This window comes from Prinia subflava, chromosome Z (genome assembly GCF_021018805.1).
Source record: "Prinia subflava isolate CZ2003 ecotype Zambia chromosome Z, Cam_Psub_1.2, whole genome shotgun sequence".
Classification (NCBI taxonomy): domain Eukaryota; kingdom Metazoa; phylum Chordata; class Aves; order Passeriformes; family Cisticolidae; genus Prinia; species Prinia subflava.
The window spans coordinates 39,599,699-39,617,765 of record NC_086283.1 but is presented as its reverse complement, the minus strand read 5'-3'; the positions used below and the strand labels follow the sequence as shown (position 1 = coordinate 39,617,765).

At 40.4% G+C, this 18,067-nt stretch overlaps 1 protein-coding gene across 2 annotated transcripts in view; it reads left to right on the top strand.

Annotated features, from left to right (window-relative positions):
* The first annotated feature begins 5,360 nt into the window (after window positions 1–5,360).
* Window positions 5,361–18,067, top strand: part of ST8SIA4 (ST8 alpha-N-acetyl-neuraminide alpha-2,8-sialyltransferase 4) — a 53,401-nt gene continuing 40,694 nt past the window's right edge. The window contains exons 1-2 of one of the 2 annotated variants that reach the window (XM_063423164.1): window positions 5,361–5,836; window positions 10,294–10,425. In XM_063423164.1, coding sequence (XP_063279234.1) covers window positions 5,724–5,836; window positions 10,294–10,425 — 245 coding nt within the window. In that variant the 5' untranslated portion in view covers window positions 5,361–5,723. The remainder of the gene's footprint in view (window positions 5,837–10,293; window positions 10,426–18,067) is intronic. The other variant, XM_063423165.1, reaches the window with a different exon arrangement.

Below are 18,067 nucleotides of genomic sequence, written 5' to 3'. Positions count from 1 at the left end.
GTGCTGCTCTGGTTTTCTAAGCATCAGATTATGTATAGGTAGGACTGTTTGGTTCCTCCCCCTGGGCGGAGCATCTCACAACGGGATGGTGTAATTTTATGAGTCATGCAGTGAGAACTCGGTGGCCCATTAGCAGAGATAGCTGCAGCCCCCCAGCACCTGAAGGGTGCTATCAGGGCTGACTCATGGAGAAGATAAAGAACACTGCCCTACCTCTTTTAACAGCTTATGAAGCCTGTATTAGAATATACACTTCTGATTACATCTTACATGATAACATAAGACACCGTTGAAGTAGGTTCTTGTACCCTTTCTGGACTCTGAACTTTTCCTCTAATTTTTTTTATTGGACCAGATATAGCTGTTGCCCTCTCTCCCAGTTGCCAACTCCTTAATCCTTTCATCCTTACCCTTCTTCTACATCTACTTCTTCTTCTATCTTTCTCTTCTGTTAGTTTCCCAGTGTTCTCTAACCTTTATCCCTGCTCCCTAATTTTTCTCTTCATCCCAATTACAAAAAATACAGGCTGTCTCAAGCCTCGCTCAAATACAGTATGAGAAATAATGCAGCTCATCATTATCAAATTTCACATACACAGTCCCTATGCATATGATAGACATTTTGATTAAAATTAGTGAGGGTTTAGCCTTCTTGAAAAGCATACTAGCAGAGAGCCACCTTGAATTAGCATAGAGTTAGTATTTTTATAACCAGTGTTTGTGGGACTTTTGGAGTATCCTATGTCACAATGGTAAGAAGGAGACCATGACAACTGATGGTATCTTCTTTTGGAGTGGTCCCTATCATTCTGCTTGAAATATGGACATGGTTTGTGTTTTCCTACTAAAGTAAACATAGATCAGGGAAGTATGCAATGCAATAAATGCAACAGTGTATGCCCCTAAATTAAACATCCTTCCTTCCTGTTGCATTGCAACTTTATCTGGAGACCTCTGCACTGGCTAAATACACTACTGCACAAAAGAATGTAAAACAGAGAGTATGACTTCATTGGGATTTAGTTGTAACATTTCCCAAGGAATTGCTGCAGAACTTCTGCTAGAGAAAGGTATGCTGTCTGTTATCACACACATAAAAGAAATGCCTGAGAAATTCAGATAAGTTTATTTTAACTGTCTCCTTACTATTGATCCTGTGGTTGTTCTGCAAGGTGATTGCAAAGACTAAGTCATCACACTGGACGCTAGTTACAAAAGTGACAGGGGAGGTGAATGGGAATATGGATTCTGACCTGACTTTTGTGCCTCTGAACATCAAGAAAAATTTACTATCCACTAACCTTGAGTCCTATATGGTAGAATAACTATGCAAAAATGCAGCTTAGTGCATTGTCTTTTATTCTGCTGCCTATGAAAAAGCTGTTGCATTATAAATATGAAGTATTTGCTGTGCTGCTGTTTGCAATGCCAGTAATGCTGGCATTACCAGAAAAAAAATGTAATGGTGACTTCTGCTACTAGAGATAGAGATAATATTTCAAGAGTTCTATTTCAGATGAAAGTATGTGTAGATGATGATAATCAGAAGTATAGAAAATATTCAAATATTCAAATTTAGACTGTAATAGCAATTCTGTAAGTTTAGGTGTTCTGTGCACATTAGTCATAAGCATCTAAGGTGATGTGTTGTGCTTTTCCTTTTTTTTTGCTTGAACCATCAGTGAAAGTATTGAAGGATATTGAAGTCTGCCATGATAACACATAGAAGTAGCATTAGTACTTACAAACTCACAAAGCATAATTTATTGTTTTAACTGGGTTTTTTACAAAAAAAAAAAGAATAGTTAATACTATTAAATACATTCCATAGGATTAAATCAGAGTTAATGTTGTTAAGCAAATGCAAGAATGCCACATTAGCTTTGCCTGCTCCTGAAACAAAAGCACATATGAACACATGACTTTTCCACAATGTTGAGTATTTTGTTAAAAGTTACTATATAGGAATCAGAAAGCTGTATCACTGTAACTTGATAGATTAATATTAAAATAATATGTTAAAAAAATAGAGCGGTACCTGACAAATTTACCTCATTCATCCTGCCACCTTGAGTTAAAAATCCAGATTTGTGTTACTTGATCCTAAAGACAACTAGTGATTGAAATGTTACAGCTTCCCCAGGAAATCTGTTCTAGTTCTCTAACCTCAGTGATAAAGCAGGCTGAATTAATTCAGAAGTGATTTCTGACCACCCACATAAAACATTAAATACTCTTAATGAAAAAAGGACTTTATATGGTAATATGTATTAACAAACACAAATGTTTCATGTTTCTAGGCACTATCTTCAGCATGAAATGCAGTCCTTCAAGAATTTTTTGCCATAGAAACTAATTAGCACTCTGAAATTTGAAATGCTTAAATGCATGATTATTTGTATTATTTACATTTTTGTTCCTCCAGTAGTCTTCATGAAAGAAATTCTACTCTTATTACCAGATGCCATGAAATAGGATTTACTGAACATGTTTCTGGTTCACAGAGCTAAACCATCCCTCTAATTCATGTAAAATAAACCATACTATCTGATAGAAATGCTATTCATTATTTAAATATCATTAGGATGTATGAGGAAGAGGAAATAATTTCAAGGCATAATTTAGATAGCTTGTTAGAGGTATGAACTGCTGTTGATGACATATTAAAGAAAGATAAAGGAATTGGTGAAATACTAGATATGAATATTTAAACTCTGCACAGTAAACTCATTTTCTGTAAGAATAAATTCTATCATTGTAAATGCAATGTAACACCTGGCTGAATTCTATTACATATGTGCTATACATATATATATATTATTCTATATGTATGTGCTATACATATATGTATTATTTGTGTTTGCCTGTTACGTGAATATACAGCTAGAGAATAAAACTATACCAGGAGAGAAACCCAAGGAAGGGCAGAAGAGCTAAGAGAGGGGTTCTCCTCAGTGTAGTCAGAGCTGTAAGCCTATTTCTGAATGAAAGCTCAGGAGTGATTTAGAAGAGAAATGAACAAATTGAGAAGTTGCTCTGGATCCACTTTTAAGCAGCTTCTGAAACTCTGGGACCCTGTTACGTAGATCACATCAGAGCTTTGAATGGCATGGGCAGAAGGTGAAGACAGTGAATCACTGCAGGGGATAAGCTGGTTTATGTCTCAGGATGTCACAGTCCTTTTCTGACCCACAAGTGTGTTTTCATGGTAGTAGAATGACAGGCATGGGGAAAGCTGAAATTTTCAGGAAAATGCCACAGGTTGTTATGCACACTGTTCTTTTGTTGAGAAGTGGTTTTCTCCGTTTTACTCAAACATAAACTGACTAAAGTTTTACATTCTAGTAACTGGAAAAAACCCCTTTAGATTCTTGATGTTTAGGAGCTTGAACACTTGGGGTCAGTTTCAGTCAGACTGGTTGCAACCAGACTGAGTAGGGAGAGAAAAGTGCACTGCTGGGCAGGACACAAACATTGCTGTCAGTTCTCAAGTGTCTTAGATGCAGGCAGGAATTTCTTGTGTGGAGTGAGGATTAGTTCTTATGAAGCAGCAGGGGAGCTGGGTTTTAACCTTCAGGGAGGAAGAAGCACAGCAGAAGGTACAAGGTGGTAGAGAAGTTCTACAAGAAGTAGAAGGTGGAGGCAACACTGTTTTCTGAATGTACATGTGGCCTGGCATGAAACCAAGGAGCTGCTCTGGCTAACTGTATCCTAAGATGCCTTTGGGAGTCGTGGGTGGAATCAAGTAAAACCACCTCTGAAGATGGGTGACTTTGGGATCCTATATATACATTTTCAACATCTCTTTTCAGTGAGTCCATCTAACTACAAAAATAACGTAATATACAAAAATTTTATAAGATATAAAAAATGTATCACAGATATTCAACAGGGTTAATGACACTGACAGAATCCTGTTAGGCTGAACATGTGATGTAGTTTTCACAAAGGTATTAAGTAGGGTTTTGCATTGAAAGAAGTTTATTTTCTTAGAAAAGAATGTCAATATTATACGATGGGAAATTTGAACTTCACTCTCACAGATAGAACGGGCTTTTTTCCTTTTGCTGCTGATGCCTTATGGAGATCACTTTCTGAGACGAAGTTATCAGAGCCACAGCAAGAAAGAGCACAGAAAATGCGGCTTGATTTGGCTTGTGTGGAAGGAAATTGCAGTTTTCATTCCGTTCCTGAGACTGAATTAAAACTTTCTTACTACACACAACTGATTTTTCCAACATAACTATTAGCAGGCTTAAGTTTTTCAAAAACTTCTCTAACCTTTCTTCAGTCCTAATGCCTGCGATGGAGTACTCTCCCGGGAAGGAAAAAATCTGTACTTACTTCCAAATCTCCTTGCATCCTCCTGTGAAATGTCTGTTACGAATCAGTTCTGGACACAAGATATCAGACCAAATAGACCCAGGGAAGTTTCTGTCATCCCTTGAGCTCTTGCTTGTAATCTAAGCTTGGAGAGAGAAGTCACTCCAGATATACCGCAAACCCTTCCTGGGTCCCCGTGGGAGAAGTGTGATATTGGTCTTGCTTGTCCCCTAAGAGCAAACTTCAGGGTTGTGGGCAGATCCCTGTCATACAGAATGAGCATATTTTCCAGCGGAGTTCACTCATTTTGAAGAAGGCAACACTGAGAAAAGCGGATACAGACAATAGTTTAATATTCATGTTGTATTATCCATCTCAAAGGTTTGGGTTTTGGGGTTTCATGGTTTGTCCAGTTTTTCGTGCATTTCAGAGAAACCATCTTAGCAGAAGCTAGGAAAATAACAGCCGTGTTGAGACCGTGCGGATGAAAAACGACCCTGGGGAGCGGGGCATGGGCAGTGGATTTGGCCGGACTTCAGGACTCCAGGCGGGTGTGTGCGGGGACCACGCCGCTTCCCTTCTGCATTCCCGCCTTCTCCTGCGGCTTTGAGACAGAGAGACCGGGAAAAACCTCCAGTTCCTTGTTCAAGCCACAATCATCCATACCGGGAGCGAGGGGGGGGAAAAATTACCAACGAACAAACCCCCTCATCCTTCTCTGAAAAGGAAGCGCGTTCGTTTTCAGAGGTACTGCGCTGGCGGTCCTTCGCTCTCACTTTCAGGCGCTCAACTGCCGATGTCGGCACAAGCGACGTGAGGCAGGCGGGCAGGCACGCCTTCCCCAAACCCGGCGGTGCCGCCGGCGGGCCTCTCACCTCTCCTCCCCTCCCTTTGCCCGGCCGGCGCCGCCCGCGCCCGCCGCGCTCCTCCCGGGCCAAGGCCCCGCCCGCTCCGCCCGCATTGGCCGCGCTCCGCTCTCCCCCGCCCCGCCGCGGCGAGGGCGGCCCTGGCCGCGCCCCCGGCGGGCCGAGCGGCGCCGCAGCGGATCGGGACGCGGGGCGAGCCCGCGGAGCGCTGCCCGGCTCGGCGCCGCTCGGATAGCGCGCTGCGGCGCCGCCGCCTCGTCTCCGCCGCCCAGGCGAGCGAGTCACACCGCCTGCAAGCCCAGCTGCCTGGCAGGGCGAAGGAGAGACAAACTAAACGCCAGCGAATCCCCAGCCGCTACTCCTACCTGGTTCTATTTTATTTTATTTTCTGTAATTATTTCGGGAAAAAATAACAACAACAACAAAAAATACATCGCCGTGTTTTTAGCAATTCGTGCTGCGTGTGCAGTTGTTTCCAGCACACCCCTGATAAACAAAGGAAAAGGGGGAGGGGGCCCGCGTTTCGCAGAAGACATGCGTTCCGTCAGGAAGAGGTGGACTGTGTGCACCATAAGTCTCCTCCTCATCTTCTACAAGACGAAGGAAATAACGCGGACCGAGGAGCGCCAGGAGATACCTCTTGCCGGGTAACTGCGGGGCGCCGCGCCGGGAGGGCGGTCCGAGGGGGCGGCGGGCCGTGCTCCCTGCCCGAGGTGCCCTCGGCGGGGGCTGTCAGGTGCCCCCGCGCTGCCCGGGCTGTGTCCCGCCGTAGCTCGGTGCTCTCGCCGGCGGGCGATGCGGAGGGCGCGGATGCCGCCGCGGGACGGGTGGCGAGCGGGGCTTGCTGCCGGGGCTCGGTGGGTGCGAGTGCACGGGAAAGCACGGGAGCTGCCCTGCCTCTGAGGCTGCCTCTCAGCCGCCGTAACGGGGCGCTCCTGGGATGTTTCACCTGTCCGCGGCTGCCCCGGAGGCCGGGACGGCCCGAGGTGGCGGCGGCGGCCGCCGGTGCCCGTTGTGCCTCGGCTCCTTGCCTTTCTTAGGCAAGCGTGATGGGATGCAGGTGAACGCCTGCGTTCGTCTTTGAAGTTTGCGTGGCAGCTTTGCTTAACCTGGCTTTTTCTTAGGGATTCTTGCTCTGAGAGAAGTGTTGGTCATCCCCCTTAGCTCTCGAGCTTGTTCCGCTGGAAAGGGTGGTCTCTGGCTGAGACCGTTTGTTGCATACCTTCCCTTTGCTGCCTGTCGTTGACTCAAAACAAAAGGCAAAGAGTGCGTTGCCATTTTTCCGTTACACCTCAGCTTTCTCTTTATGTACGTGAATGCCTGCGTTCCTCATTGTTCTCTCAACTTGCACCTGTTCTCTGGAGATGTTGGGTTTCAGCCACGCTGTTTTTTCCTTGGAGATGTATAAGATTTTGTTTTCACTACTGTGCATGTATGGATATATTTATTGGTTGTTTAATGTAATCAGTAAAAGCTAAGTAGGGACTCACACTTTCTGTTTGCTTATGCACGTCATCTGTGGGTAGAATTCTTTCACAGCAGATTTTTTTGCCTCTTGTGTAAGCCCTTGCCTTAATTTAAGGAGCAGGCATAGGGAAGTAGTAAGTACCTGTAGAGGCCTGGAGGAAACTGAGGCAGTGACAGCCTCCTTGGCCCCGGAGTTAAAGACAGAAAGCACATCTGTCTTTCCAAGGCAGTCCGGTGAGGGAGGAGGACACAGGCAGCTTGGCCTGGCTGGGCAGCTGTGGCCCCGGCATGTGCTGAGAACAGGGGCTGTCCTCACCTCTGTGTGTGCAGTATTTGCTTCCTTTGTTATTCGAGATTTTCACAATTTGCTGGTATCTCTTCCTCTTGTTCAGCCTGGATGTAACCTGGTTTCTACCACAAAGGTATCTGTATTCTTAGGCAATGTACAGAAGTCTAAAGTTTTGGGGTTACAGCTGTGTGAAAACAGAGGTGGAAATGAACGTGTGAGGTAGAATTGTCATTAATAACCCACTTTCTTAGTGTGTGCTCCTTCCTCTCAGACTAGAAGGAACTGATGAAATTATTCAGAAATTACGTTTTAAATAAGCTTGTAAAGAAAACTTCCTTCAGCTTAACTGCGCATTGTTTGACACACCTTAAAACTTACTAAAACGAGCTGTTGTTTAAGGTTAAATGAAAGGAAACAAGTGTGTTTAGTTATAATTTGCATGTTCTTTAAAAAGCCTTTTAAAATACAGCAGTAATATACTTCTGACTAGTCACTTCGTGGTATGTCTATCTTTTATCAGAGAGACTAACTGTACTGTGTGATACTACTCAGTTTATCTGTTGAATTTTTTTTTCTCTTCACAGCCTGTCATCCCATTCATTATTGTATGAAGCAGAAATAGTACCCTAAAAATGCTCATAACTGCTGCTCCTATTGATGTTACACTTGCCTTTCTCCCAAATTAGTAGTTCGGGACATTGGGTTATTTTTGACTGGCTGTGTGGGCAAGCTAAGTTGGTTTTCCGTGGGTTGTTTTACCTTAAGAAGTTATGGATGTGAGGTGGCTCATTTTATGGTTATTAGTGGCACCAGAGATAAATCCTAGACAATCCAAAATGGACTGACTATATACAGTTCTAAGTTACAGTCCTCTATTACACGAGGAACTTTAAACCAGCTGTGTGCTCTCATAGAGAAGTGTTCTAGGACAATTATTGTGAAGTGTGCCCTGCTTCAAATAGACAGTAATGTCCCTTTAAAAGTTAAGCGAGTAATGAAACGTGCATGTTATGTGCAGATGGTATTTCTTAAGCAGTGTCATCGTCTACTGATATAGAATACACTTGAAGGCAGTTACATTATTTAATGAATTATCTTCACAAGAAGTAGATCCTATTATATGGGTCCAATTGGTCACCACGGCAAGGTAATCCAAAGTGAATGCTGGCACTGTCAGCTGTACATTGCTGTCACAGTATAGCAGCTCTTTCATTTACATCAGAGAGGATTTGCAATGATTCTAGAAGATACAAAGTCATCCAAATTCCTTTCAGTTATTTACACAATGAAGAATTACCTGGGAAAAGCTTTGATTTTATATATTAGTTTGTTCAATATTGCTTTAAGTGAAATTAATCCAATAAAAGGTAGAGGAGACTCTAAATGAGCACATTTGCATTCATAATAATAACTTTAACACAAAGTGCCTAGGACCTTCTTTCATAAGGATATAATTTAACATTTTTTCGATCTGCAATTTGAGGAACTCACAGCAGTTGTAAATTTTGACTTTGGAAATCAACCACATTTCAAATTTTACGTGTTGGCGATGCATTTTGTTGCTAAGTTTTGTCACTTGTTTTGCTGTTCAAGTATATACTAAATAATATTCAACCGAGAATAAACCAAAGACATCTCTGAATTATCCTTAGACTGAGAACTTTACCTGGATGTAGTTTGATATTTTTTCTTTAGATTCATGCACTCAATGCATCTAGAAAATACATGCAGGAATATGTATGTAATTAATATTACAACCATTTTGGAAAAGTTTTAGGGAATTAAAAAAATGTAGCAAAAAGGATCTTGGATTCTGGCCATTTGATTTAGGGACTTCTGCAGCATCCTCCCATACCTTCAGGTTAGCAGGATTTGGGCAATTTACAAACAGGTCTTGAACCTGAAGTTGTAGGTTTTCGGTAGGTGGCAGCCTTACCTCTGCAGTGTGATGTCGGGGCTGCAGGGTGCTGGTGTGGGGGTGAGGGAGAAATGGAGCTCAGCTGCAAGTAAAGCAGGACGGTTTTGGTGAAGTGTACGATATGGGTTTGTTAGTTATAAGGGCTTTTGCAATGACCGCACATTTTGAAATTACTACATATTACTAGTTTTGTTAATTTAGCTTAATTAATGTCACATTGCAGGTTAGCTTGTGTTTAGTCTGTTGTATAATTTACTAAATAGTATTGCTTTATACACAGCAGTAATGTTGCTGTGTTTCTTGCTAAGGGCAGTGATCCAGTTGTTATCAAAACTTACAGCCACAGAAAGACACAACTCAGCAGTTCCTGGAAAGCTTACAGTCTCACATCTTTACCATTTTGCTCCTTGAAGGTCTGTGGTCAGATACTCTGTTTCCAAGTTAAGTTATTGGCAGTGTTTCAGAGCATGGCTATTTAACAGATAAATGGAATTCTCTATGTTATTGTCCTGTGCACACCTGAATTACAATACTCCTGAGTTACAAGACATTTTTTGTGGTAGATTTTTATATCCAACAACTTTGATATACTTGTGATTAACAGCTGTGTTTGAACTCACCTGAATATTGCTCTGGCATCTAAAAGGGAACACTGTGAATGATAATGGAAAGATGTGTGGAGATAAAAACGAGTTTTAGTCCTAACACCTTAAGTTGTGCTTGTAGTGTCTGGAATTCTCTGGCTCATTTATTTGATCTTGTTGGCTAATATCACTACAACCTATGCTAGCTCACCATATGTTCGGTGGTCATCACCCAAAGCATACTGCACTTATTTTTTAAAATTACCTTGCCAAAAAGTTATAATCATAAGACTGATGGACAGGATAAGACAATTGAGGTATTTTGTGTGTGTGCATGCAAAAGTTTCATGAAGTGTTGGGAAAATTTTGTATTTTGTATACCATTAAATTCCAGAATTCCATGCTTAAAAATCTTTAGCATCAGCAGGAGGCCAAAGGTATCTGTTAAGCCAGTTTTGCAGATTATGAACTGGGCAAAGGCTTGAAATGTAACACTTAATTCTTAGTTTAGTACGAGAAATTTGGAATTTTGAAGTGCAGATTCTGCCTTACAGACATAAATAAGTTTTGTCCAGATTCAGAATTTGGAGTTTATTGTAGTTCTTATTATGTCTCTTCCATTACAAATATAAACATTTTTAAGCTTGTAATTTGCATATGCAACTATTACAGGTAGCAGTTTCATAGATTTTTTTTCTGTTATGGTTTATTTTCTTTAGAAAGCTAAGAGATAGTTGCTTATTTTCTGTTGTGAATAAAAGGATATATTGCTGATGCCTGGGATGTAAATTAGTTAAGCTGGAGTTAGCCTTGATGTAATTGTGTGTTTTCTATATTGCATTGCAGAGATGGTGAACTGAGTTTGAGTAGATCAATGATCAATAGCTCTGATAAGATAATTCGAAAGGGTGGCTCCTCAATCTTCCAACATGCTGCAGAAGGTTGGAAAATCAATTCTTCTTTGGTGATGGAAATAAGGTGAGTTTCTTAAATAAAAAAGCAGTTCATTTCACCTTACCTATAATTCTTTCCATTCATGTTGCTTTATAATTCCTTTGGTCTATAAAACAGTAATTTGATTTACATTGCAAGTGGTTGTTTTTAAACTGTATCTATGAAGGTTTCAGTGTTAAATGCAACTGCATTTCAATAGGCTTCAAAGTTAAGTCATCCTTCACAAGAATTAATAAAGTGTTTTCATCTGGCTGTGACTGTCAGAGCTGTGCAATCAGTCTATATTATTCATGTCCATATTTAAGCTGGTTGTCTAGAACTCTTCCACAGTCAGTGGCGAGGAACTGTCTCTTTTAGGACAGGTGATTTTAGGATGTGATTTTCTCTCATCCAAAATGTTTGAAATAGAACAGGTGAAAGTATCCTGAGCATACCAGTTTTCCTCCCTTTGATTACAGAGGGAGCTTAGGCAGAGAGCTGAGATGCAGGAGGCAGTAGCTGGCCCATCAAGCGTTGAGAATCCACTTGTGGCTGGTCCACATCACAGGGTCATACACTGGCAATAGCTATGACTTAGGCAGTTTCCTTTCTTGATGTCAGAGAGGCCAAAAAGAGCCTTAGGCTTATGCTGAGGAGGCAACCCAGTAGCAGAGTTAAACTGAGTGATAGTTCTGATGTGTCTTCGCAGTGGATCTCTGCACATTGTGGCCACAGAGAGTAGCAAGATGTCTGAGTGTGTCGTGTCATATCTTCCCCATCTTCATCAGGAAGGTGGCCCATGAGAGAAGCATATGGAGCGTGGATTGGCAGTGTGGAGTCCTAGGAGTGTCGCATTCTGTGAAAAATGAGGGAAAGTAACTATTTTTAACAACAATCAAATAGCGGATTAGACTTGATTTTCTGAATATTAACATTTTGAATAGTGGTGTGGTCTAATTAAAATGTGGTTTCTATGTGATATCCCTTTCTACTTTTAAAAATTTTTAGTTTTAATTTTTTTTATTAAAGGACAGTTTACAAACCCTTTAAACAAGTATTGTTTCCTTGTATAAAAGCTTGACCTCACTGAAGTAGAAATTTAGGGATTTTTTTTACTGACTGCTATTTTATGTCCCTAATTCTAAAGCATGCAGAAGATAAAAGTAGCTCACGAATGTATGTATCATAAGTTATGAGTCAAAAAGTTGGGAGAAAACAGCTTTTTCTTCATGTGAGGTAAGCTGATTTGGAAATGAGTGAGTGACTATAAGTAGAGACAATTATTCTCAGTCATTTTACTGAACAATTGAGTATCATATTTCAGAACCATTTAAAACCAATACACCTTGCTGCTCAAGCCAAACAACAAACAAGAAAAAATATTACAATAACCTTTTGGTTAAAATTAAGAGAGACAATTAAGCTTGGGTTATGCCAATTTTCCACCTCTTCCAAATGCAAAATATATTATTCAGACAAAAAGGTAAAAAAGAGAATGCTTTAGTATTTTTTCATCCTATAATGCATGTGCATCATCTCAATCTACTAAATTAATAAGTTTCAAAACAACTTTTTTCTTTAATGTTTTCCAGAGGGAGAAAACATTAAAGAAATGTTTTTTAATAAATTACTATTTACTTTAGAAGCACTTTTACATGTGGGGTTTTTAAAAATATTGTGCAGGAAAGGATTTTTTTTTTTCTCATTAGTAGAGGGAAGAAAACAGTGTATCTTGTACACTGGCTTAAGCACTGGAATTACAGGTTCCCCTGTAGTTCTTCCACTGTAAGATTTTTTTTTACCGTAGAGAGCATAAAGCTGAGGGTATTTAGAAGTCCACATTGCCAGTCTTGTTTTCAGAGGAAATGGCAACCTTAGCGAACACTGGGGCAGAGAGCAGGAGTGAAACAGAAACTTATTTTAGATTAATGTGACTTAGGGCCAAAAGTTGATATGAGCTCTACAAAAGGAGTCAGTGCTACTTGCCAGGCATAGTCTTCCCAAAAATCCTCTTTGCTGACATGCATAGCCCATTCAGTCATGGTGCTTAGTGGTGAGGAAGGAGTATCAGGCATGCTTTTCACTGGGGAAGCTGCGTGCAACCCCTTATTATGTCTTTGAGTCTGATGCTGACTAAATTATGTACATTCTCTCACTTTTACAGACAGTTTGCTGTACACCTTTCTTCCATGCTAGAGCAGTAAGAAGCATTTTAGCTGTAGTTTTACACTTATACTCACCTATCAAGATTAACTTTAAAAGTGTCTATCAAAGCTGTTCAGTATTCTTGTGGTTTAACTAACTGCTCAGTCCTCCATGATATGTTACGTGCACTGTGTGGACCATGAAGATGATTCATAGTCTATAATTGCAGCTGTTAACGTGAGCAGTGGTTGGTGGTCTTGTGGTGTGAGGTTGACCACAGGAAGTAACAGTAAGTGTTAAACAAGCTAGTTCCTGTTGAATAATATATATAAATATATATAATATATATTTTTATATGTAATATATAAAATGGTATTAATTCTAAGCAGTGGAGAAATAATTTGTGAAGTTTAGTTTGTATCATAGTGATATTTCATAAAACTTATAGTCACCTGTAAACAAGAGATATTTTTGTGTCTTACATCAGCTTGCCACCCACATCAGCGATTTTCAAATGTAGAAAGTATTTTACAGTGACTTTTGCTTTGAGCAAGGACTGTTGGTCAGCGAATCTTATTGATTGGCGTCTAGAATATTATACTTTGCTATTGCTTCATTGACTTTGTGCTCATCATCTCTGGCCATTTTATTGTTGCTCAAGTTAGTGATGTGTCTATCAGCCTCAAAGGCCTTAGGAATTCTTGGCAAGGCTAGGCTTAGACAGGAGTCAATGAGTGGTAAATCTCCTTGATCAGGACCCTATGGAAGGATGGAAAGCTTCCAGTGGGTTTCTGGTGCTCTGGGGCTTTGCAGCCAGAGAAGGCAGTCTGTGGATTGCAGCAGCCCACTTGGGAGGGCAGTAGCTCTTTGTAGATACTAAGCAGGCTTAAGAAGAAAGAGCTACACTTTCTGTATTTGAGGTGGAAATTATGGGTATTACTAATTACTTGGGATTATGTGAAATGTGCTGCCTTGACAATGACTGCTTTAGTGGGAGAGTGGTTTTTACAGCTGATGTTAACCTTCTCATTGCTGGCAACTTCTTTGAAGAAGAATTGATAATTCCTGTGACAAAGGGAAGAAAGAGAAGACTGCTTTCTTGGCTCTCCTTTCCATCTGAATTATTTCAGTCATGAGGAAGAGTCCACCATCTGCTAAGGTTTTATGTCTTAAGTCCTTTTTACTGTCTGTAGCAGTGTGAAGGTTTTCCTTGTGCATATGGAAATAAGGAGACTTGGTTTGTAATGAAGGCTATAGTTTCAGAAAGTGGGGATGTGGCTGAGATGGTACAGATCTTATATGGGGAAGCATTCCCTACAGGGCTGATGACAGCCCATCTGTAACCTGTGTGAAATGTACCACAGTTTGATGTCTGTGACTTTCTTCTATTCACCTTTAAATAAATACGGGAATTTATGCTGAAAGGAGCAGAAGATGGTCATGAATTGCTGGAAGGCAAAATTTGTAAAGAGTACACTGGACATGTATTTATCTCTGCAATTTAACAGAGAATATTTCCTGTCAGAAAAGTGTGAGAACTTGTAAGATGTCAGCAGCATCTTAAAAAAAAAAAAAAAAAAAAAAAAAAAAAAAAAAAAAAAAAGACAGCTTCCTCCTTCAAAATGTTTAGATTATTATTATCAATTTTTGTCATACAAGTTAGTGTGAAACAGCTGTGATAAGTCCCTGAAGTGCAAGAAGTAAATACAGAACCAGAAATGGAGCACCACAGTTGCTCTGAAGCTTTTGGAGCAATATTCTGAAGCTATTTCCACTGTTTCTGTCTGATCATTTTTGTGTCAAAGATGCAGAATCTGTGGTTCTCTGGTCTGGTTTAGTCATAGTAAACCTCAGGGGATTTTTGCTTGCCAATCCGTCTTACTCTACCTTGCTTATCTTGGTGAAAAGCTGGTGTATAGATGACCTTGCTGTGATAAGCAGTAGTTGAGTCATAGTCTCTTTAAAAGCCCTCTTCCTTCTGCATGCCCACTCTCTTGTATTACACCATTTCTGGTAGTGTGGCCTCCATAAGCTCGGAGCTCCTAGGAACCCTTCCAGGGTTATTTGCAGCTATATATGTTTTTAGCAGATCAAAATTGGGGTTGAACTAGATGATATTTCAAGTCCACTTCCAACACAAACTATCCTATGATTCTAAAGGCTGCTTTCCTGGAAGAGCTTTTCTTAAAAACTTCCTTTCAGACTAAAGTGAAACCCAGCACTGGTGCAAATACCTGTGGTCCCCACTGCCTGCTCAATAAACCGACAGGAGCTGGAGCTCTGAGTCATGTACAAGATCAAGCTGTGACCTTTTTTTACCACAGAGTTTGTTCTTTCATGTTATTTTTAATTAAACTAATTTATCTGGCAAAAAATTGTGGTTTATCTGGGCCATAGTCCCTGGTGACTCTAAAGGCTGAGAGCCACCTTCTGCTTTCCAGCTGCAGAGTGCGAAGTGGAGTCAGGAGCTGATAGAGTTAGAAAGTCAAGTTGTTTATGAAGGCGTGTCAGAGATAGTCTGCAGGAGATCAAGCAGAGAAATCTACAGCATAAAAGTTTTTTTAAAAAAAGTTTAGTAGTTTCTAATCCTTAGATAAATGAAGGCTATTGCTAAGAATAAGGTGTAGTCCTAAGCAAGGGATAAGGAACAGGAGCAGCTTCAGCTGCTGTGGGAAAGGCCTGAGGAATGCTATGCTTTCAGTAAGGCCAAGGAAGCACCAACAGAGGTGCTTGGGGTGATTGTCAAGTCCGCACCACAAGGGATTATTAGGGACATACTGGGTAAACGTGGGCTGGGGGTGATGTAGATAAAGGCACACCTTCAGAGGGCACAGAGAGGATTAATTAGACACTTAGTCCATCTCTGCTCCATAATGTGATTGCTGTTGAACCCGCCTGAGCACTTAGGATGCACTCCAGAGGCATCCACTCAAGTCTAGGATCAGTGATTTATGGCACTGCCTTCCTCTACAGAAATGATTTTCCCAGAAAAAGCATTGGAGGTCGTATGTCAGTTTTCTTGAGAATGTCTAAAAATATACATGTTTTTGTAATCTCAAAAGTCAAATCTTCTAGTGATCAGTTTTCTTTCGTTCATTCACACAGTTCTGAGGCAAATGAAGAACAGTTTGAGATTATATAATAGTTTTGTGGTACAGAGACCACAGTACAAAATAAAACCAGAAAAATGCATAATGAAAAAACTCACCATGTTGCCTCAAATGTTAAGACCATAGTCTGAACATTTGGAAAGCTGTTCAGAGACATTACTGTTGCATGAACTCATCAGATAACTGGGAGTTTCACTTGGTACTTAAATATGATGGAAATTTGTTTCTGCTTATCAAAGAAAAAATGTAGGTCAGCCACAGAATATGACACTGTGTTTTTTGGAGTCATGTAAACATGTAAACAAACAGCTGCTTGGCTACAATTAAGGGTGAGTCACATCAGTCTCACCTGCCCACAAAACGGCTCAGGTCACACCCCAATACAGTTCTGTTTGTCATAAAAAATCTTGAAAACCACGTCAGATTAAACTGTTTGTTTGCACATTTGAAAAAAAAAAAATCCTTTGACATTTTGGAAATTTCAGCTGTGTTAGGTGAGTGGTTAATTATCTGATTCTAATTCAGGTCCACATGAAATTCTTTGGAGGACTTTCATGAGCATATGGGTAAATGAGTTGTGAATGCAGGCAACCAAATGAATAATGGAAGCCAAGGTGCTTTTAATTTTTTTGATACTGTTTGCATAACTTCACTGCCTTCCTCTTGTTTTTTAAAATAATACAGAAGATACTGTGTTCATATACAAATGCTGCTACTTTTTTGCTCACATGGACAGTTTTAGGCCAATTTTTTCTAGATACCAGGGACTAAGGCAAATCTTCTGGTGATCATGTGATTTTTATAGTTGGAAATCTAGTCTCTGTACATTTCACATAATTTTTTGATGTTTTGAGACTTGTCTGTGGTCATTCCTTCTCAAGTCAGAGTTCATTGAAATAAGTCTCTTGATAGATTGGCTGATGATGTTCATAGCTTTTGATGCACTCATATTATCTTTTGCAGCCCCAGCTGTAGTAGCTCTTTTCCTATGTAATGGACAATTACAGTAATTTTTAATACTTCTAGATTGCACAATTCTTTCTTTCTTGCTCTTTTTTGTTTTGTATCAGTTGGTCTATCTGTTGCTGAGTGCCCATAAAGTTAAGCTATCAAACCCAAGGAGATTTAAAGTCCATTCAGTTTAAAGGGCAGATTTGAGTATTCGTCTTCCTTTTACAGGAATGCCTTGACTGACCTAACCAAGAGCTACCCTCAGGATTTTTATATTGTCTGTCCTGCTTGGTTATTCTGAGTCCCTCATGTGCCTCAGCCTTTGCTCTGATGCTGCTTCCTTCATATGTGACAGCTGTAACAGCCAAACACATTCCAGATATTTCACCCCCACACTTTTATTTTTTTTGGCCAAGTTTTGGAAATGAGAGGAATTACTTAAAAAACCACTTCTGTTATGTTTCACTTCTCCTGTGGCTTTTAAGATCAGTTCCATGGTGAGTATTTTGTGTTGGTTGCAAGATTCAGACATGCTCTTCTTACTTGAGGCAGCAAGACAAGAGCTGGCTAGTGCGCATGGGTGTTTCTGCAGTTCATCCCTTTTAATTTGTGGGGGATTATTTCACCTTTATGGCTGTGACTGAATGTTGCAACATTGCTAGAATAACACTTCTGCCTATCGTTTTCTGTTTGGTTGGGCTCTATGGGAGTTCTTCTCTAGAAGCTTAATATGCAAAAATAACATTCTTTTAATCAACAAAATACCCATTTTGTTTTAAATTCCACCTTACCTACTGACAAGAGTGAAAACCTTTTTGTTTTGTTCTTTTCTTATTAGACTTGTGGAGGCAAAAGTTTCTATTAGATTTATCATATATTAAACACCCTGCCCCAGCTCAGCACTCCCTCTGTCTGTTCCATAAGAGAGTTGTACTTGGTTCAGATGTGATCTTCCATCACAAACAGAAGAACAGATGCTTCCTGTTCACAGATGGACTCAAGCTTCTAAAGCTTTGCTCACTTGCAATCCTGAGTTATCAGTGGCTCCTGCAGCTCTGGCCTAGGGATTTTTTCAGCTTTTTATGTCAAGTGTGTACTGAAAGCTGCTCTACACTGGCAGTGCAGGTATTAGTCATTGCATACACTAGTCATTTCATTGCAGTCATTAAGTATCTCTTTTGAACCTACGTATTGAACGTGTGCCAGTTTTTGGACTCCAGTCCCCACTGTCGCAGGTAGAATGGAAGCTTTGGACAGAGTTTATTAGATAATCCCTCCCACTGAGTTATGAGGTACAGAAGTTGTTTTTTAAAACCCTTGCATGTTGAACTCCTTCTCAGAGAGCAGGAGTCAGGGTATGATTGGATCTAATCTTAGCCCCAGACTTGGTCAACAATTGATGTTTAAAGGACTGTGCAAGTGTAATTGAACCTTTATGCAACATTGTCCCACAGGATTATGGATGGCAAACCAAATATACT